Raw genomic sequence first — 22,886 nt, 5'->3', positions numbered from 1 at the left:
TGGACCGGTTTCCAGGGCTACAGGGCTCACGGGGTGTACGCGGCCTTAGAAATAGAGCTGGGGCATGAGCATCTTCTATGAAGCAGCCGAGAATAAGACCGGCAAATTTAACATGCTTCTTATCAGCAAAGTAGGAGCTCTCACTAAATAAAGAGACGAGAGCTTATTTCTACCACAACAGCATGCAGTTAGCTAGCTAGCTATGCCAATGCCCCGAAAATGCATCTTTCCTAGATACTTGAATTTACAAAACAGCTCAGTGTCATTATTTAAATTCCTAATCCGTGAAGTGACGGCACGAACAATCTTGCTGCCTGCCCGTCGAATGAGAGAAACCCTGCTAGCCTGTTAGCTTGCAAGCTAGCTGTTGTAGCCTCTCGCCATGATGTGCAAGGGTTAACCGGATATATTGTCACAGCTCAAATATGTGGCGATGTCAAGGCCTAAGAAAGTAGACAAAGTATTGTGCTGGTGCTCAAGAAAGTAGTATTTATTTTTCAGCAGGGCTGGGTTTCAGGCATTCAACAGAAATGCCCACGAAGATAATTCACAATTTTTACGCCTTATTTTATAAGCTAGCCGGTATCTTTTAATCAATCAAATTTGGGAGGTTTGTCAGCACCTTTTTCTCTGTAGTGTGTCAAATTTACAAGACATTTCAGGTTGAATGAACTCTAATAAATTGTCATATTCCTTTTGTATGGATATACAGTGCAGGGATTACTAGAATGTTCCTTCCTGCACAGTGTCCTGATCAGACTGACAGTCAGTGTCTAGACAGGATAGGAGGCAACACAAGCCCAGACAGAAAAGATAAACACCAGGAAGAACTGCTGACAGATAATGGAACATTTTTAGACCTCTCAAGTATTTCAGCTACTCCTACTACAGTATTTTATTCCCACATCCTTAATTACGATACAATCCCAATTCTTTATCATGTTGCAGAAATAAACAATTCTGGAAGAATGACAGATTTGGATACAGAACTTAAACCAACAAATCTCAGCAGCAGGTGAGACTTCCCATGGGCCGTGAGATGTTCATAGAATCTGACAGAAGTATTCAAATCATATCATATTGTTTATCGAGCTGATTAATTCCACCTTCTTGTTGAACAATGCATAACCTCTAGTGACTTCTCCAGTGGGTTTAAAAAACAGACGGAGGCAAAACTACTAATCAGCGAGTTTGTGTGTGAAATTAATATAATAGAGCATAACATTTTCATTGCATGATACAACTATTGCAATAAGTCCATATAGATAGAATCCATGATGGTGTTATGTACAAAATGTCTCATGGCAATTGTTGTTTAATCATGACTGTGTACGATGGCTCAAATGGAAAACACAAATAAGAAAAAGTACTTTATGCTGATGCGATTTTCTGTGGGCTGTTATAGGTACTCTATCAAACGCATCTCATTATAGAAAAAGATGTTTGCAAATGAACCTCCCCATGCCGGTCGTTTAACATTTAAATGTCTTACCGTGATGACGGATCAACTGGATTATGTACCATTAACAGGTCTCAGGTCTCTTGTCTATTGGTGTGCATGTGATTTATTAAACTAAGCATGACCGACTCGCACGCACAAATCATTTAGATGAGGCAAAGGCGGAAATACAGAGAGAAAATGTGGAAAAAGACGGGTAGTACGAGAGGAAATTTGCATTGTACAGTTTATTTTGTTTAATTTAGCCACAGCACTTTATGGCCACTGGTCTTATTGCATATCTTCTTGAAACATTATGAATCCTGGATGATAATAGTTGCTCCTGCAATCAGTAACACTGTCTTTCAAGGCGTCGGGCTCATGACTTTGGTAAATAACTTTCCCATTTGTGCCTACTCAACTTAAAGCCCTCGCTGTCAAATCACTCATCACACTTCTCCAACGATTACCTGAATGCCAAAGGGTAAAGGCTCCAACGAGAAGTTTATGGTAGGGAGTCAAAAAGTTTTTCTGCCTCAAGGGGAAACCAGCAGATAGTCCGAGAAAGGAAGATGAAATAACTTATCATTTTAGTTGTGCTTTGAGATGCATCACATTCTCATGTCTTCTTAGCTTTTCTTTTGTGTGTGTTCCATGTGTTAGGCCATGTGCTTGGTGTTAGCTGTACATGTTTTTAAATCTAATCCCCACCCACTGGAGCATTTGGATGGATGTTCAGATCTGCTCAGCCCAAGAGCGCATCATCCCACTCAAGTCCGTGATAAGATGTCAGAGGAAGCTGCGCTGCTTCTCTTCAACTCGGACAGCAAAGACAAAGACTTCAGAAGATCCGGGACAAAGTTGAATAAACTATCAACAGGGACATTTTTATTGTGGCACCAGCTCTATTTTCGCACTTGTGTTATTTTGTGGTATTGCCACCTATTTCCTAAACAAACAAGCGACAAAGAAGGGATACTATATCAAAAGGTTGATGGTGGCAGAGACTCCCCACACTTCGCTTTCTTACAAGAGTTAACTATTTTTCATATTTCACATGTATTATTATAAAACATATTCATCATATGTAAGGTATATTTGGTATTGTTTTGGCTTGGCGCTTCATTCTTAGAATATCTTTTTATTTCGATTTAGTGGAAGCTAATGTGTATTCAATGTTGGCCAACATTTCTGCAATGCAGTCTAAAATCAATATGCTAATCGAAAAAGAAAACAGGTAGGCATGAAAAAACAAAGAGACATTCTCAGATGACCTCCCTTGAGAGGATGGCAAATCCTACAGAGACACAAAGCTGCCTTGGAGTCAAGTGTGTTGGTGTGTATGTGTGCACGCCCAGGTCTCTGTGGGCATAACAGATGGGGAAATGTATAAGGACAGTGGCATGAGGTCACAACGGCGACATTACCAGTGAAAAATGACACACAAACACGGTGTCCGGAATGAGAGAGCAGAATGAAGGAGCTTCTCAATATTGTTTTAATATTCTTTAGGGTCCATCTGGTGTAATCAATATCGCTGATCACTCAGTGATTTTTTTTTCAAAGTTGGTAGCCATCTTGAATAGTGAATTCTTCTTTTTTTTTTTCTAATGTATGAATCGTGATGCAGAACCGGTAGCTAGATATACAATGTGTGTGTTTCTACTGTACCTACTGTGCATTTTGTTCATTAACATGATTATATGCTTAGGTAGAGGTGACTTGGTGCCAGAGTGTGTTTTGCTGTAGAACTATAATAATGTGTTTGTACTACACTGAGCACAGATGTTAACAAACAACACCAGATGGTGGTCTGAAGTGAAACATCGGCAGTGGGGGGTAGATCGACAAGATGGATCCATTATTTCATCTTGGTTCTTCTGGCTCAATATCCCATACACAACCAACCTGCCATGAAATAGCAATCCCGATTAACTCGTTCACTGCTGGATGTTTACAAAGTGGAGTATTTTTTAGTCTCCAGACGTTTTTGAGCACTTTAACAGATCTTTCTTTCAAAACCCACATAACATTGTGTTATGTGATTATATGCAATGAATCTAGCAATCTTTTACCTGGGGAAAAAAAACCCACTTCTGTTTCTACCTCTTTCAGGTTTTTGACGAAAAGGTAGAAGAAAAAAATTCTTTGTGTGTGTGTGAAAAAATTAGAACTGTGAATTTGATTCTAAATATATTTGATTTTGTGACAACTTAAACTTAAAAAATAAATAAAGCAAGACTAATTTGGAGGCATCTTTAATGATATACAACTAAAGTTCTTTCCCTCATCATCAACGCGACAACAACTCTCAACTTTGAGAATGTCCCTCCAAACTTTAAACTGGAACATTGCTCCAAAACATACAGACGTGGTCTATTTTTGTGTGCCGGTAGTCTCATTGCTTGGCCAGAGCCCCAACCAATCTAGTCAAGCATAATGGTTACATTCTCTATTCCTTGCCCTGTTTGTCTGCAGTATAGATTGTACACGGTCACTAAATAATCATGTCCAAATCACGCACACACACGCATTGCTACTTTATTGACATATTCAAGCTGAGCTAAGCTATTCTATGAGAAATTGCAGTTCAACCGTATAATTAATCAGTTCTCACGATTAACTGTAATGGAGAGTCAATCCATCCATTTTTCACGTTCTTCAATTCCGAGCCGTGGAGCCGGAACCTCATCGATTTGTCTTTTTTTTTTTTTTTTGTCCAATTCAAGTACTCACCTCATTCCATTTTTCCGAGATAACATTTGCATTCTCATTTGTAGAAACTAAACTCGAGATTAGTTGAGTGCGCCAGGTGCCAAATAAATACCTTCTCAGAAGAAACAAGAGCTGCTGAAATAATTGAACACCCAATGCCCCAGGAGCAAAAGGCTGTAACGGTACTTAAACTCTGATTGTGCAAAAAAAAAAAAAAAATGTCATCTCCCAACTGTCACATAAAGCGTGAATGGAATATTAATTAATTACTTTCTTACAAGTGAAAATTAGCTTTGAAGTCGACTCATTAACTGAATGGCGTTGCCCTCTCAGGACAACACAGAGCCAACTAAGCAAAGCTGAACAATTCTATGCTAGGATTCATTATTGTTTTAATTTGTATGTATTGTCTGTTAACACACAAATATTTTAATGAATCCCCGAGCGAAATATAAATTAAAAGTACTTTATTTGATGTCAGGTGTCACGGTAAAATATTTTCCAAGCAAAAGAATATAAAGAGAAGACTTAAAATCAGAAAGAGAATAAATAAATGTGCATTTTATTAATTGGTAAATCACCAGTGATGAAGGAACAAATTTAACGTGAGGCTTTACAGTGTGCTCATTATGTGCCACACAATCACATGGCAACTTTTATGCCATCAAAAATGATTCCTATAGCGATGCCGCTATTGAGAAAAGGCTCAAAGTATCGAGCAATGGAAAGAGGATATTACGATATTAAATTGATTGATTGGAAGTCATCCGGTCTCCAAATAAAGCATTAAGTGGACCTTACCATCTCGCGGGGCAGAAACATGTCCTCTTGTCGTAGAACCACAAGACACACACTCTCTCCGTGCCGCGTGCTACGCAGCATGCACACCAGTTCCTCCTGTCCGACACCTGTTATGTCCACGCCGTTCACCTACAGCCAAAGGAGCCATTAAATATTATTATATAACCTTGCAGCACAAGAGTGAATATTCCTACCTCTAATATGCGGTCCCCTGATTGCAAGCGTCCATCTTTGACAGCCGCCCCACGTGGCAGAATGTTTTTGACAAGAATGGGACCGGGCCCGTGAACTGACGAATCTCTGGTTACCACTGTAAATCCAAGACCCTCCGAACCTAAAAGACATTGTTGAACCCATGAACACATTTGTTATTGTCAGAAAATGCTATACAAAAAAAATCTGTACAACATTGTAACTCTAACATAAGTTGCAGAAATGTCTTCTCTTCCATGACTGGGTCCTTTTTTTTTTTACCTTTGTCATACTGCACACGTCGGTTTAATACGTGCACTTGTGAACTCAATTTGGGCTGACGAAGGAATGCTTGAAGAATTTTGTATCTTAACGAAATTTTCACTTAGCTGCATTACACACACGCATTGTTTCGCTGTAAACTTGACATGACAATAGCAGCTAGCCAGTCTGGGGCACGTAACTAAGCAAGCTTGCTCCAACTTTTCCATGTGTTATGGAGTACGAAAATCACTTCGCCATTGACTGGAAGCAAACTAACGCCACACTGTGCTTTGTGCCCCTTTGTGCCGCACAAACGATAGAACTCGGTGTGTGTATTCCTTTAAAACACTGCTTGGTATCTGCAAAGAGTTCAGGTGTGGGGCACGATGGGGAGGGAGTTGAAGTATAGAACAGTAAAGCGGAAATGGGGTGTAAGTCAGTGGAAGAGTGAATGTTCTGGAAAGAGAAGTGAGGAAGATTAAAATACTAATCAGTGAAAAGCAGGCTCGCATGCGTGCAAGCGCGTGTGCGTGCGCGCACACCCACAATGTGTAGGGAAAGCACTCAAACATGAATGCCAGGGCCCAATACACAGACTGGTTGTGTAGTTTATGGACCTCATTTAGTCCGGTCTCTTTAGCAGTGCCAAGTCAGCAGTTTGGTCCGCTATGAATTCATATCAGCAGAAATGAACAGATCAATAAAGACTTAATAGACCTTGAAGAGAACAAGTCAAGATGGAGAGAGAAAGGAGAGCGAGGAATGGGGAAAAAAGGGTGAGAGAGAAAGCAGCTACCCATTCTAAGATACTACGCGAGATGCTGTCAATAGTGTCATTATAGTCATATATTATAGATACTCAAAAATGTATTTTTTGGAAGTCTTGATTTGGGAAAAGACCAAGGGTAGGGTTGGTCACAAATAAACAATTTAAAAAAAAAAAAATCAAGTAGGGGTCTGCAACAGACATTCCAAGGTTATAATATGCAGTGGCGGGGCAGAAGAAGCCACTCTGTTATTTATATTTCCCTTTTCATTGGTTTGTATTATATTTGGGGCTTGGAAGTGCATTGGACTTGATGGATGAAAAGGATCTCAGATATGAAAGTAAATCTATGTTGTGTGGCATGACTTACCTTTCTTAAGGTCAATTCTTAATCTCCGCCCTGCTTTCTTACTGGCCATCAGACTGGACAGGGCAGGGCTTTTATCAGAAAGCGAGCTTTCGCTTCCACCTTGGGATCTCTACGCAGACAGGAGAGAGGACAGTATTAAATAGTTTAATAAAAAGTCAAATCCTGCAGAGGACATGAGAAGTTTAGCTTGGAGCGGAGGCGCTTGAGACTCACAGCGGCTTCTAGAGAGCCAGCATCTTCTGCCACTCTCACGATGGCGCTCTCAGGAGGCCTGAACACGGGTTTGGCTTTGACAGGCGGAGGCGGCTCTTTGGTTTTGGGAACTCGGGGACTGCTGTCAGGACCGGCATTGCTGCTAAACAGTTGACCTATCAGACTCTTCTCAAAGCGCTCTCTGTTGGATGAGGAAAGTACTTCCAAAGAGACCACCGGGGAGTGCATGGCTTGACGGAAAATTTCTTGGGCTCTGGGAAAGGGCAAAAATAGAGAATCTTAAAAACACACACAATCATTCGAGATTAATAAGGGCAAAAAGACATTATGCAGGTGCATCTCAAAGAAATCAAATTTACTATTTATTTTTACATCAATGAAATGTAATCATTAAAGCATATAATTTCTTGCAAATTCATGCGTATGTCTTGTAATGTTCTACAATTAGGTTACATCCCCAAACGGCGCCATGTTAGCCCGCTTGCCTGCTACTTCGCCGGTGTAATAAACACTGACAAACATCAAGTCTCAAATGAGTCCTGAACAAATCTTCTGAACGGAATGAGCAGAAAAAAAAAAAAAATGTGTTCTCCGTGGATTACTCCTCAGACATCTGCCAGCAGCGTCTTTTGTTTTGTTCTGTGATGTCGCTACATGTTAGATGAGCCCTCTGATAAGAAGGAGGTGACATTAGGAACATGAAAGTCTATCGAGCAATTAAGTTATGGCTAATTTTGGCCTGAAAAACAAAAGTCGGAGTTAACTCACTGGCTAAAAGTCTTGTCCATGAGGTCGGTGTTGTTTATCTTGACGATGCACTCATCTTCCTGGAACAAACCTTCCTTACTGGAGCGACTTTCTTCCTCCACTCCACGGATATACAAACCGAGAGACCTGGGAGCAGAGTAACAAGTGTATTGTCGAGCCATTTATGTACTTCAAAAAAGATCTTCTGAGGTATTTAGGTTTGTGTGAACCAAACTCACCGTCCACTGAGAGATGAGCAGTAAGGAACCACGTGGATTCCCAAAGGACTGTCCCCTCCCAGGATCTCCACTGTGCGGGTTAGGCTACACAAATGAAAAAAAATATATTAACAATCCTCAATTTCTTGCAAAAATAATTCAACATAAATCTAAGCATTAGAAATGTGAAATGCAGGAAGAAAATTCTTTTATACAAACGTGAAAGAATGAATAATTCTATGCTGGACTGATACACCATTTTGACAAACAGAGGCATTGTTTTAGAGGATGTTGTGTGAAATTAATCCCTGAACACAACCCTTTGTGTTCAAAAAATGGGATTATTTTATTGAAAGTCATCCACTTATTGTGCGCGGATGTTAGCCAACAATTTTGGTTCTCCTTATCGCTTCCTTGTTCGTCTTCTGTGAGTATGTTTTGAAGTTGGATTGTTCCCATGAAGCTAGTTTGTACTGCATCTGTTTAAATTTGAGTGCTCATTGAAGTCTTTTGTTTGATTAGTTTATCTATGAGAGCGCAGCCAATAATCCTTCCCCTAACACCCTCTGTGTATGTTTTAAGAAGTTTGTATCAGGTTAGTTTTGTGCTGTGTAGCTACAACCTCAATTATGTCTCCAATGCCATCTGTTCTTTTTTGTCTCGCTCTCTCTTAACACCGTCCACTCGTGCGAAAGCACCCAACGAACTAAGCAGTAGGTACGGTGATAGACTTCAGAGAGGCGATTGTTGATCATGGCGGGTGGCAAAGGGCAAGCCATGAAAGGTATGCGTTCTCATTAAATCTCGTCTCTCCTCCACATTCAGGATAAACAAATCAGGCCGGTGCTGCCTGATCGTCATTAAAGAACGTGAAGGTGAAAGTAGAAGGTGAAAGTAGAAGGTGGAGAAGTAAACGGATGTGGCCAGGGAGGGGAAATAAAATTAATCTTTAAATCAGCATACATGGAAACCTTCGTAGCGACGACATAATAAAATGTGACCAATTTTAAACCAGAAACAAAAACACAAAACAAAACTTAATGTGTGTTTTTTTCTTTTACAAGTTACATGTTGATGAAGACTTCCAAATGACAAAGTCGAAAATATAAATAAAGATTAAATATAGTTTACCACATATTGATTAAGCAACAAAAGAGCTAAGAACTTAATAAACTTGCCAATCTTCCCATACTGAGAACTATATTGCCACTAAAATGAATAAAAACGATGAGGGCAAAAATGACCAAAAAAAAAAAGAAATCAGAGGAAGGAAAATTGAAGCGAGTGCGCACTGTAAGTTCGATAAAGTGAAATGAAGGAAGCACAGAATTAATTAAAGCTAATGAATAGTATTAATATGAACGAGGGGAAGAAGAAAAAAAACAACCTTCCTGCAACTCTGCTCTGATTTCTTAGGCACTCACCAAAACACAGAATCAAGTACTTGGGATTCATTTACATTTCCTTTTTGATTTTTGACACAAAAAAAACCTCAAGTGGCGTGAACTGTGAAAAAGATGGAAAAATTGGATGAGAAGAGAGAGGAAGGAGAAGGACAATAGAGCACACACACACACACACACATGCACACATATAAACACACAGATGAAAAGAGCAGGTGTTCCCCTCTTGCCACTTCATTGATGCTTGATATGAAAGACTGACAAACAGAGGAGAAATTACGCCAAAAGGAAGCGTATTACAAAACGAAGCATTTTCATCCTGTCATCTGTTTTCGAATGGACTGAATGAATCATTCTCCTCTTGCACTCCCACATTTTCACAAGCGGACCTTCAAAGTGCATCGCACAAAACAGGAGTGGAGTGAATGCAAATGAGGAAAAAAATGTTAATGTTATGCAAAATGTTAATGTATGCAAATACAAAAATAAAGACAAAAAAATTGAATAATTTAGATTTTGAATGAATACGCTGTATTTTTGTACCTTGTGTGATGGGTGTATCACTGGATTCACAGGTGTTCGGAGCCATTTCAATGCATCTTTTGTCAAGTTTGCATGTTTGACAGCCTAATTGTTGGGTTATTTAGGTTGACAACTTTTAGATGCATTGTGTGGAAAAGGATTTGGTGCGAATCTCCGAATAAATAATAGCTGAAGGCTTGATTGAACACGACCCGTGAAAGGTCAACACGGGTGACAAAACGTTGTTATATGCCTCAATAAACAGCGAGCTAGCTGATTAGCTTAGCTCAACCCCATCAAACAGCTCTGGGTTGAACTTGAATGGATCTCGTGAGCCATCAACCATCACTCTGACCTCCCAAATATTCTCCTGGATGAATCCACAAAAACTCCAGATAGTTTACAAAAGGCCCGTTTCTTTCAAATGATGAATGGACGTGATAACATATCCAATCTGAGCAATCACTTCAAATTCAGTTTTTATAGGGCACTCCAGACCTTCACCTCCTGTTTTTCGAGAAACAGCTCGCAGGCAGAAATATGTGGCACTACCAAAGCCATTCCCAAAAACAATTTGCAGTAAATCTCATCCACCAGGTGAAAATGACGTTTTTATTCAAATGTGATGTCATTCTCTTCTTGGTTCTGTGATTTAAATTATGATAAGCTATTAGTGTACTACTAGTAGGTGATGCGCAAATATGCAAGCAAGCATTTTGGCAGCATATCAGTGATTTAAACACAAACACATAAACATTGATTTAAAGAACCCTTTACTCTTCTAATATTTACAACCATAGTCCTGGTCCATAGTTTCTGATATTTTGCAATTTCAAGGCTCGTTTCACCGACATGCGCAAAAACCACTAAATCACTTCTACATTACTTCATGCTGAGATTTGTCTTGTTTGAGTGCAAGTAAGAGTGAACATAAGCACAGCAATTTCTGAATAAAGAAAATGACCACGTAGACATTTATAAATGTATATTTAGTATGGCTAAATAATTAACAGCATCCTCAGTAGGATAGAGGGACGGATGGATGAACGGACAGGATGTTTTTATTAATACTTGCAAAGCAACTTTACACGCTGGATTACTAATGAGAGCCACCCAATTTAATGTTTGTAGTAGAGAATACTAGATACTTCCCATGGGTAATATCTGGCCGTGTGTGTGTGTGTGTGTGTGTGTATGACCTTGTTTTGCTCTTTTGTAGTGGGCTAATGATGGAAAGGCTTTCTACTAACTGTTGTTTTTAAGGCCTTGATCTATATTAGATGATAAATGAAGATGGCTAAGTAGGACATAAAAACATAAACATGGCACACTGACAAATAGGCACACTTTTTATAACACAATAAAAGGCCATGTTGATGTTTTTGAGCTTTTGTCTAAAGTCAAACTTGGTTTTGATTTTCAGGGATATTATTAAAGGTGGATTTTTTTTACTGAGTATCATAACGGTGCAAGTGGTCATAAAGTTATTTTACTTGAAGGTGGAAGTCGCTCTCATGCAAGACTGGCACAGTGCACATACTGACCTGTCACTGAAAGCATATTTGACTTGGGGTCTCGCAACAGCTGGACTTGCTGCCTGTCAAGAGACCACACAAACACGCTGTAGTGACAAAGTGTCCACTGAACAGAAACGAGAGAAAAATCATATCTTTAAAAAAATGGAGGGGAAACAGATCATACAAAGCACATACATTAACAAATAGTTATGAAGAAAGTATGCTCAAGTACTGTTCATTTTGTCTCTTCATCATCCATTTTTATGCCGCTTATTCTATTTCAAGTCGGGTAATCGGTTCCAATGTTGTGCTTAGTGTATGCTCCTTTGCCACTAGGGGGCAGTATAAAAGAAACATACAGACACAGGAAAAGAAGTTTTACGATCGACTCAGTAAGCTACAAAAATGGTTTTCGTGGGTATAACGAATGCTCCTGAGCATCGTTATATTACCCATGTATAGGTTTTTCAGATATCAGGGTGAGGCTAAAAATGATCAATGAAAAGAGGTGAGAACATACTAGCTCTGACAGTGATTGGCAGATTACACATCTACTACATATGCTCAGGCTTTGGTGAGTTGAAAAACAATTAACCCGGCCGAGATGCAAATGCCGTCATATTAGCTTAATGACTGTCAGAGTGGCAGGTAACATTCATTATCCTAACACCTTCATCATATTAGCGCCCATTAAAACACTGTATTAATTGGAAAGTCTATCAGTGCATAATTGTATGTCTCATTTAATCGAGAAATGGCTCTCTGAGGTAATTACAGAGGGCCAATAACTTAGTATGTAACCAAACAGTAGTTTGTAAAATGTCAACGAACAGAAGTGCCGCATGATTCATTGGAGGTATACCACGCAAAAAATTTGTATGCATTTAAGATGGGGGGGAAAAAAAAGGATGTCGCTATTCACATATTTGAACCAACGGTGGATGAATAATGCAATCCAACCAAATGGTGCATGAGAAATGGGTTGCAAGCACTTTGTCTTCTAAATCTAACACAAAACAAGTCCATTAAAAAGACAGATGATACTAACATGACTATTTTTTTTTCAAAATATTGCAGTGGGTGGCCTTTTCTAGCTTTTTATGTAGTTCTCATTGCCATACTGACTGTCTAGATTAAAGAGGAAAAAACAAAGAGAAATGTAAAGAGAAACACACTTTAAACAAGGTGACGGACGTTTAATAAGCCTTCGAACCCCAGTAGTATTCCAGGCAAGAGCAAATAGTCCCAGTCTGATTAACACATTGTAACTAACCTGCCACTGTGCCACACACTAAGTGGGAAAAAAAAAAGTTTTAAAAACAAGATAGAACAGAGAGAGAGAGACTGACTGCAAAAACATTATTTTCTTTCTCTCGCTGCTCTTACCAAAAGGCCAAGTAACATTTTGAACAATTACACAGGGCCATTACCTCCATCTAAACCTGTTAGATCAGACGGACAATAGCCAGGATAAAAAAAAATAGCATGAGCAAGGATACGACATGTAAACAACGTGCCTTGCAAATCAAGAGAACAGAAAGGAGACATGTTTTTATCTCTCCTCAGGGAGACTTTGGCAGCAGAGCAAGAATTGATGCAGGCCGTCCAGCGACATCCCCGAGCTGGAGCTGTTTTATAAGAAGGGATAAGCCAAAATCCATTCAAGTCGACGTGCAAGCCGAGCGCCCTCCCCTCGTTTAGCTCTCTCTTTCACAGTCATCAAGGTTATTGTGCTTCGTGGCACACTGAATGACCCTCTATGATGGCAAAAAATCTATTTCCTCTCGCTAACCACACACATAAAATTCTGGAGAAAGAACGACACTGATTATTTTCTGCTTGTGGTCTAGAATTACATGCAGGCGTGATATGACGACGTGATGGTTAAAGTCCTTTGATTACATGTTCGTCAACTTGGGTTGGAACCGAAAAAAGCATCGGCTGGATTTACACGGTTCAAGTGACACAATTGCGATTTTAAAAAGATATAGATAACTGTCTTTGTTGTCAGAAATATGTCACATCAGTGACAAGACTTGAACCACCTCTAAGAACGACTTGAACCGCATGAACACTTTGCTCTACAGGGATTAAATGTTAAAAAAAAAAAAGAATATTTGTCCAATGAGAAATCTCAAGAGGCTCACCACTCAGGAGCCCAATCAGGCATGGAGAGGCTTTCAAAAGACATCTCGTGGGATTTGCTATGTCCAACCGTGCTGTGACACGAACATAACAAGTACTCACAAGTGAAATGATCACAAATAATAATTGTGCAAAATCTAATAGTCTGAGATAATGCGGGTCCTCCAAAATACGCGTGCAGATCTGAGAGCAACCCTGAGTCATCAAACTGATTCACTCTGTCTATAGACTCACAAATGATGGGTCTAGATTTGAGGAGAAGCTTGGTCTACTTCTTACCATCACAGAAGCCTCTTCGTGGCGGGAGGATTCGAGCTCTGTTGACTGAGCGCCGAGAGCTGAATCACTGCTGCTTCTAACCAGCAGGGGGGTGTCTGTGAAAATGCAAGGGCGGAGAGGATATGTTTAGACCCAACAGCTATAAGGTGAAAAACTGCTATATAAAGTGACCATAAAAAAAAAAAAAAAACATTCAACTGTAGCTCTTTCCACCCCCACCCCGACATGTAAGGGCAGTGCACATAATGTAAAAACCAGTGGGGGGGGTGCTCATTGCTCCAAATGGTTGATGTGATGTGCAAAATCTGTGCATGCATTTAGGTGACATATGACTGCGTCTCTCGTAGCACATTTCATCAGCCTACTGCATAATAAAAAAAATCATTGAATAGGAGCTGAATGCTACAGTGCAGCAAAATAAGGGTAAAAAAAAGCAACATGAGCTATCTTAAAAGATCTGGACTCTTTCATCATAATTCATATAGCGTACATACTGTACATGAAGACCTTGGCGAGTCTCGCGGTTCCGTTGGGAACTGGATGATAAAGATTTGGATGACGTTATATGAGTGAACGGCCGTGAACAAATGACAAATGATATTTGTAGGGTCGATTATTGATTGTGACAAAATGTACCCTTGGTGCTCTTAAGACCGTCTGGGGGTAAGGATTACATCAATGCCATAATCAATGTAACCCCACTCCCCATTGAATGGCACAATAAAGGAAGAGGACAAAAGAGGTATAAATACTTGGCTCAAGTTGGCTGCAGTATGCACGAACGGGGAATAAAAGCGAGATTAATTTGAAAAGACATCGAGTGCGATAACGGCACAAATGAGTCGCTAACAAGGCACACAAAAGTCATGGATTTTTCCTCAGGGGCTTTTCAAAATCTATTATTATTATTATTCTAGGTTGGTCATATAATGTTGGTCTCAGAAAATACACATCAGTAGAAACATGATGGCTAAAAAGGTGAAAGACAACAAAGATTTGAAGAGACAAAAAAAAAAGAGTGTTTGGAAGACAAAAGTTCTTCTGTAGTATGAATAGTCGAGTCGGGCCTAACGCTGACCTCACACTGACAGTAATAGTCTCCAGTGCGCTGTTACCTCTAATCTTCCATGACAACCACACATTACCTCTAATCTCTCCTGCCAGGCAAGCGTACTGAAACAGACTAAACTTCCCGTGTCTGGATCGAACAGCCGCGGCATCCTCGCAACCCAGGAAAGTTTAACATCCTCAAATGCCGCTGTACCTGGGCATGTTGGTTTCTATTTTCATTGACTGATTTCATTTCATAGATCAGATTTTTTTTTGTCTACTTTATCTTTCCTATGCATGTAGTACGTAGTATATATTTATGTATGCATGAACTCCTTTTAAATATCGCCTCTAGTGGTCAGACTGAGGCATTACATAACTGAGAGGCCTTGTGTTCGAGGCTACGTTTAAGTGGAATGTGTGGTCCCAAAAATATGGATTTGAATGTTAAAATGACGAGTTGTGATTCTAAAGTGTTTTAATTGATTGAATCGTAACTGGGGGTTTTTAAGTTACTCTCACAATAGCAATAAAAATATACATATATTGAATCTGGATAGATTCACAGTCATCATCAAGGTCTTGAATCAAGGCAACTTGCTTGTGGAATTTGTTCAGTTTTTTTGTCTTGTTTGCCCAAACACTTTCCAAATTGTCCTAAGATTGTTATTTTGAAGAAAATGGACATTTGTTTGCTTGAAATATTTGATTGAAATAAAACATTTGAATCATGACTAGAAGACGTAATGGGACAGACAATCAAGTATTTGACTCAATATCGGCTACTAGTCAAATTCAAATACTTCCTCATCATTCCCCCCCCACCCCAATACTCACTTGACTTGAGAGCCGATGAATTAACTTCTATCTCTCCTCCCGTGATTGGCTGAAAGACAGACAACTCAGCCTGGTAGCGATCATGGCTGGGGGCGGGGCTTGGGTTGGCGGCGTCCCTCTCCTGGGCTTCCTGTTCCTCATACACAGCCATCAGCTGACATAAATAGAGAAAAACATCATCATTTTCCAACATTCTTCAAATACACAGAAAGCCATAAGCTAACTTTACGCTTTTCCAAGCAGACCCCAACAACCGGCATGTTTCATCAAACTAAAGAAATCCAAAAGTACTTTTTTAAACAAAACCTGTTGCTTAGATTTTGTTTACCTTACCTTGTGAATGAGGACACTATAAAGGACGTCCAAGGAGCCCAGCATTCCAATGAGAGTGTGTGTCAATACTACTTAACAACTGCCTCCATTTGTGCGCGTCCTCTCCATGTGTGCGACACGGGGCTCCTGCTGGCCTTGTTATATAGTGGAATCCCTCTCTATTGAACAGAGCACTGAGTCTGCGTTTAGCTGAACATGGGACAGAGCCGGTCAACACTGGGTTCTAGGGGCCTCCACACAAACGCTGAATAGACCTGTGTTTGTGTACATGTGTGGGCTCTGGGTGTTTGTGCCGTAGGTATAGTGGAGGAGAATAAAGAAAGCAGAGGTTGCCAGTAAAGCCAGTGCCTTCCTGTGATGCACGGTAGATACGGATGAGGGTCACTGCACTGCCGGGAATTTGGCACCTTATGTATGAAATGTTGACATTTTCCCACAAGTTACAGAGGGGTTGTTTCGCTCTGATGAACATGTTTACTATTTACGGTGAATTAGGGTAGCAGGTGTGTGCTGAGTAACATTTAACATAAATTTGAAGGTAGGTAGTTTTAAGCACAGCCACAGCTCTATTTTAAAGGGGGGGTGTACACTTGTGCAACCACAGTTGTTTATTTTTACTTGGAATTTTTATTAGTTGGGTTGTACAGTTTACAGTTCAATTTAATTAAAGAAAGGTCGTTACGTATCAATACTTATTTTGGTCTAATTTTTAATCGCAAAATCCTGGCATTTGAAAAGGGGTGTGTAGACTTTTTATATCCACTTTATACAGCGAGTATGTTCTTGGATTTCTTTTCACTACTACAAGGACGGTAATCCTTTCAAGATGTTCCGAGAAAGTGCACTCACTCCATGTCGTGACGCAATTTTTTTTTTTTTTAACCTTGTCAAAAGAAACAGAACCAGAAGTGAAAACCACCGACTGTTTCAGAACTGAGATCGTGAACTATCACCGTGAAAGCATTGAGCGGTACCTTTGTTAACTAAAAGCTTGAGCTAAGGTCATATCGGTAGTGGTGTGCAGGCAATTAACTTGAAATGAAAACATTTCGATACTTATGTGAGGTCTCTACTAGTTTTGAACTATGCCGTCATTTCTTTTCAAAAATAAAGACCACCTTTTGTCATCCACTGCAAATTTCAACCGATTATAAATCTTTTAAGAGGACTTTGGTGTCATCTTTTTTTTGATGCAACCAATAGTGAATATGATTGCTTTTTCTCTGCAACGTTGTTAATTATCTGGCAACCTTTCTTTCTCACCTGTAAAGCATCTCTAAATTAAAAAGAAATGTTACATTTATTGATCCCAACACAACAATAATAGGAAAGATAACATGTGTCCTCCAGGGCTGACATTAGACATTAGAATTTTATCACTCGGTGGCACAGGCAAACAAACACAAACACAAACACACACACACAAAAGCTCCCTAGCACCACCTAGCTCTACACCAGCATTACTGCAGTTAAAATTCTCGATATATTTTAAAATGGAACATTTCAATGTAATTCACTCGAATCTTTTAAATCAAAAACGATTTTCTGATTCGAATCAATTATTGTTACAGCCCTAATACATCCATTCTATGTAACACTTAATATAGATACTCTCAAATAAAAAAAACTAATAATCCAGCAGACGTTATCTTGGTTAGGCAGGTAAAAATGTGTTGCTTGCTCAATACATTCGGTGTCAGAAAAGACGATTGGTAATCTGCTATTGTAAACCTCACAAAGACTTCCTCCAAGTGTGTGTAGACCACAGACGGCCATATGGAACAGCATTATGGAGACTCATGGAGCCCAGATGGAGACATTCTGTGCAGCTGATCCAAATATTCAACAGAAGGCATCCGAGGGCCCTTTCACACGAGCGAACTCTGGTCCATTTACCCACACTTGGTCTGGTCCACTTGGAACCACAGCAAATAAACTCTTGGGCACACCAAATCAATCAATTTTGTATGTAGCTTAACGCGCACTCTAAAAAAAAAAAAATGGTTTATCTTAATTACACAAAGGTTTAGTCTACATCTCCCAATCCTATTCACAGTCATCTTAGCCAGCATTCCTTTTCTATAGCCTCTCTTTTTCCGAAGCTCTTATCTCATTCAATTACCTCGCTGCAGAACAATGTATGTCTGAGTAGCTTTTGAAGTTGGAATTGCTTTCTGTCATGTGTCACTGATTAGAAAAGGCTCCAACCCAAACGTCGATGACACGTAGTGGAGGCATTTTTGTGCTGCTTTCGTGGATTGGAGGGTTTGCCTATACGATACTAGAAGCCAAAAGCTAACATCTGCAGGTAAACACCGATTGCTACTATGTCAGTGGCGAGGAACAAGTGAAACGTCGTGGCCGGATTATTATAACGTATTATGCGATTATTATGCGAACGGCAAATTTATAGACGGCATTTGAATTTTTATGCCGCTGGGCCAATGACAGTTTGGGCATCACGTATGTTGTAAATATCGTAAACCCTGCAGTCCTGTACACTCTCAAAATTGTCATGCCTGTGAAAAAAACAAGCTAAAACTTCCCTTAATAAATCAGATTTTTTCACTCCCTGCTCTAGCTCAACTTCCGTTTTTTTGTCCGCTTCATTCTGCATGATTTGAAGAAGTAATTTCTCACTCCACATCCTGAATCACCTACTCGCATTTGGTCATGCTTTGCCCCCCCCCCCACTTCATTCACCGTCTCTTTTACCTTATCTTCTAATGAATTCAATCATGTTTGAGTCACATCTCGGCGTGACCAGTCCTGATACATATGTTGACCTCTAGCTAGAAACCATGGGGGGTTAATTGAGTCAAAGCGTTTACTCTACAGGAGAATGAGCCAGAAAGCCAGAGAGATTAAGAGACAGCGGCAATCGGTGCATTAAGAGAGTCCGAATGAGACAAATAGGTGCAATTTGTAAGAGCGTATGAGAAGACGACGCAGGAGAGGGGGCATGCGGAAAAAGGGGTTAATTGCTGGCGTGAATGGAATGTAACACACTGGGAGGCAGGTAATTAAAGAAGCGAGGAGGAGACAGTGAAATAAAGTCAAACGTGGGCTTGATGGGCACGGTGTGCGTGCGATGGGTACAAGGTGACAGCGACAAGGAGCCAATCAGCAAGCTACGGGAGATTGATTTTAAGTGATGAGGAGAAGGGGTTAACAGGGTGATTGGAGTGAAACGGCGTGAGAAGCTGATAGGGTGAAAAGGAAACGGTTAATTATGAGGATAATAAACGATGAAGCCTCGACTCTTCATGGACCTTAACTCTTAATTAAGGAAACACAGCTGCACCTGAGGTCCGCCCGTAATTGATGGATGCATGAAATAGGAGTGTGTTTTTGTGCAAATTGTTTTTATGAAGGAAGCCCACCTCCTCATGGATTTGTCACGGTGATTAATTATTGTAATAAAGTATCTCTAAGTGGGGTTTGTTAAAGATGACAAAGAACTGGTCTTTTATATCGTTAACCCATCTGTCAGTCATGAGACAGGCCTGGAGGTAGTGAACACGTCATCGAAACACAAAATGACTGTCGTCGATGATGTATTTGATAAGGTGAACAAAATACGTGATTGAAGTTTGAAATAGCTGACGACTTGTTTGGAAGAACAATGCACGATTGTCATGTGCTCAGTCTTAGAGCGGATCTCTCTTCCTTGATATTTTTTTTTTTCATAAATGATGATTCTGTTTTATTATAACACTGGGTTTTAATTAAATTGACTGGTTGATCAAATCTCTTAAATGTGTGTTTTATATACTCATGATTGATGGACAAGATAATTAAAAATGACTAATTATTGAATAAAATTATTCAGTTGAATTATTATATAATATTCAATTTTTAAGTTATTAAAATAAAAAATACTTGATAATAATAAAATAATTGATCATATTAATGTTTTTAGCCCATACATAAAGACACAAGGATCCTCTTTAAATTAAACTATTCCAACGTGTGAAAGCAATAAGGCACACCGCTGTTTTGCTCCAAGGTCAATATTATTTTTACAGACTGGCCACTTGACGTGGAGGGCCGAGATGGCAAAGGTGAGCAAGAAACTGTTTGCGCAGCCACATATTGGGCGTGTGACAGAAACCTTAGAGTGTTTGACTTTCCCGTTCATTCACTTAACTTGAGCAAGCTGACATTACACGAAAGGAAAACAAACAACGCCGAATCGACTAGCTGCAAGAGATGGCATCTCACTTTGTCTAATAGTCATAGCTTGAGGTGGTCGACATGGACGACGTGTCGTATAGTAATTGAAAATAGCATAGTGTGCGCACTTAATTCTAAATATGCGGTAGCGCTCACAGATAATGAGACTGCTTTGACAATATTGAGTAACATTAAGGGTCTGATTTACTCATATCCCAAATGGCGGGCAATAAATTGCTTGTTTGCTGTAACAGGCTGAGCGCTGTTGGTGGGCGTGTTGTGTGAGATTTACTGAGATTGCAATCTTTCACTGAGATCTAAGGTGCTAAATTGGGTGTTTACTCAAAAAAGAGGGGTTTTGCGCTTTGGGTAGATCTGATTGGTTTTCCTCATTGAACATCTTGAATAAGACCGGAAGTGCAAAGCAAAGTTTGATGTGATGGAACTGGAAGAGTAAAGCAAAAGACGACAGAGGCAGAGTTTCAGGAGCAACTAAGAAGTTGTGTGGATTGTGGAAGGGGAGCTGGAATGTAAAACAGTGTCCCTTTTGGAATGTCACCGCTCGATAAAGAAGGAGTTGATAGCGAATACCCTGAGCAAACTAAAGGGGGAGAGTTTCGGTCTGAGGTGCAGCAGGAAGAGAGGCGGTCAAGTAGAGAGAAAGAAAAAAAAAAAAAAAACATCTAAGCCAAAGGCAGTAGGAGTGAAATTATAGTGTGAGGAGAGCCATTACGTAAATTATAGCCTGAGCTAGCACCTAGTGGTGGGCATCCTGAGCTACCCAGCTCACTTGTGGAGTGACAGTACTTCACTTAAGACTAGAAAATACAAAAACAACCTGCAAGAAATATTTTTTTCTTCATATATCTTGAAGACAGAAAGTTGAGATACAAAAATATATAATGAACCTAAATCGTGTGATATGTATGTCACAATAGTATATGCAAATGTATTCATCACTGAATAAAGGGATTGTGAAAATTAAAAAAAAAAAACTTAATTCCTAAGGTCATGCAAGTTCTTACCTTGTCCTTGTCCTCTACAAGATCACTAAGAATATCATCAGGGTCCAGAATCCCTCCATCGCAGTATTCGACATGATGTGTCCGAACAACAAATTCCCCTTCCTATGCAACAAAAGGTCAAATACAAGCAAGTCAACAATACGCAAATTGCATAGAACTGTTTCATTCACAAACACAAACATTACGGCTACCAAGTTGCTGTATGAATCAAAATGTTACATGATGTTGGGTCATGAAATTCGTCTTACGGGCCAGATGTCTGTGGTTTTTATAAAACTCCCAAGACAAACAGGGCGGGTCTCAACTATCCACATCACTACTCTTTTACAGTCCCTCTCAGCTGCCATATTAAATACGGAAGACGTCTGAAGTAAATGTTAAATTGGAGTTTAACCGTCACATGAACTCTCTGAATAGCGTGTCCACTGAAGTAAAAAAAAAAAAAAGTTGGAAAATGACACAGCAACCGTTACTCATCCGAGCTCTTGAGACATCTGATCATTCCACACACAACCCAGCACCACGTGGTGATTCATCATTCATTTAGCTCAAACTACCATTAGATAGAGGAAGATAAAATAAAAAATAGACATAGATCGTTTCTAAACTTAACACATTAAGTTGGATCTAATGTTCCTGAATACCTGAAGATAATTCTAATACTGTACGTAAATTAGATATGTAGATATAATTCCAGGCCACTAAAACTGGGCAACGCCTTAGAAAAAAGCTAACCCAGATAGATAAAAGCCTCTAATAGCACACAACAAGCACACAACTTCCTGGTAACTCCCCAGAAAAAAAAAAAAAAAAAATCTTCTACCCACACGCTCTATATTCATCATTTCTGGTCTTTCAAAAGTGGAATTAATTGATTTATACTTCTATAAATTCCCAAGATTTGGTACAGTTCTTCCACGACCTGTCCAATGTCCATTCCTTATTGTATTTTTTCTCACTTTTTACATTTATATAAAAAGACAATGTCAGCATTTCAAAACAGGCCACAGTTGCTTTTCATTCATCGTCTAAATTGTAAGAAATCCAAACCAACAGAAACAAGATAACGTTGAAGTAACGATTCTATTGCATTTAAATGTGCAAAAGCAAAGTTGTTTTTATAGTCCCAAGAGCAGAGTTGGGTGTTTTTTTAAATATGGCATAAAATAAATACTCCAAAGTATGATGAATCACAGAAGCAGATGTCGTGGAAATTGACAAACAACCAGCGAGCTGTCTCAGCGACTCTTTAAAAAAAAAAATTATAATTTGCATAGCACCAAGAGGGATTAAAAGATGGACATCTACACACAACAACAACATCTGATTTATTCCATCGAGGAGGGATGAAATTAAGAAGAGAAAACACAAATACACAAGATGAAAAGGGCAAAAAGGTTTACGCTACTTTTTCAACGAGGCTAAATTATTATAAATTACGTTTAAATAAGAGCAGAGGGGAAAACACAGCAAATTGCTGCCAACACATGTGCTCAAAGAAGCGTTACATTCACCGAGACGGGGAGAAAACTAGACCCCGAGATTTAATCAATACGAGAGACTGCAACGTCATTAACAGAAGCAGAAAAACACACCTGGAGAACGTCCGTCTCTGGGAACATTTACACGAAAGCTCATAGAATAGATCAAGGATGTGATTTCATTTTATTAAAAAAAGCCCAAAAAGTAATTACAGTCTACACTGATCAGGCATAATATTATAAATTATACCGTAAGGTTTTAAAATTGTATGAGAATATAATATTACCGCCGTGTCATAAATTATTAAAAAACACCTCCAAGTAAAACGCCAAGTAGTGTTGAGAAGCTTCACAAATTGAAACCTGCAGGAAATATTAATCAAATATTACACGA

General features: G+C 39.4%; 1 protein-coding gene across 10 annotated transcripts in view; it reads right to left on the bottom strand.

Moving 5' to 3' along the window:
* Window positions 1-22,886, bottom strand: part of LOC148394353 (partitioning defective 3 homolog B-like) — a 96,273-nt gene that overhangs the window by 47,411 nt on the left and 25,976 nt on the right. For all 10 annotated transcript variants that reach the window (XM_088382626.1, XM_088382625.1, XM_088382627.1 and 7 more), the window contains 10 exons: window positions 21,012-21,113; window positions 15,478-15,631; window positions 13,591-13,685; window positions 11,194-11,246; window positions 7,746-7,829; window positions 7,528-7,653; window positions 6,760-7,012; window positions 6,547-6,655; window positions 5,149-5,288; window positions 4,955-5,083 (listed from right to left, as the gene is read on the bottom strand). In XM_088382626.1, coding sequence (XP_088238752.1) covers window positions 4,955-5,083; window positions 5,149-5,288; window positions 6,547-6,655; window positions 6,760-7,012; window positions 7,528-7,653; window positions 7,746-7,829; window positions 11,194-11,246; window positions 13,591-13,685; window positions 15,478-15,631; window positions 21,012-21,113 — 1,245 coding nt within the window. The remainder of the gene's footprint in view (window positions 1-4,954; window positions 5,084-5,148; window positions 5,289-6,546; window positions 6,656-6,759; window positions 7,013-7,527; window positions 7,654-7,745; window positions 7,830-11,193; window positions 11,247-13,590; window positions 13,686-15,477; window positions 15,632-21,011; window positions 21,114-22,886) is intronic.

This window comes from Syngnathus floridae, chromosome 8, assembly GCF_059516105.1.
Source record: "Syngnathus floridae isolate MCC-2025c chromosome 8, RoL_Sflo_1.0, whole genome shotgun sequence".
Lineage (NCBI taxonomy): Eukaryota > Metazoa > Chordata > Actinopteri > Syngnathiformes > Syngnathidae > Syngnathus > Syngnathus floridae.
Note: the sequence above shows the minus strand (reverse complement) of the source record. Positions and strands in the feature narration are given on the sequence as shown.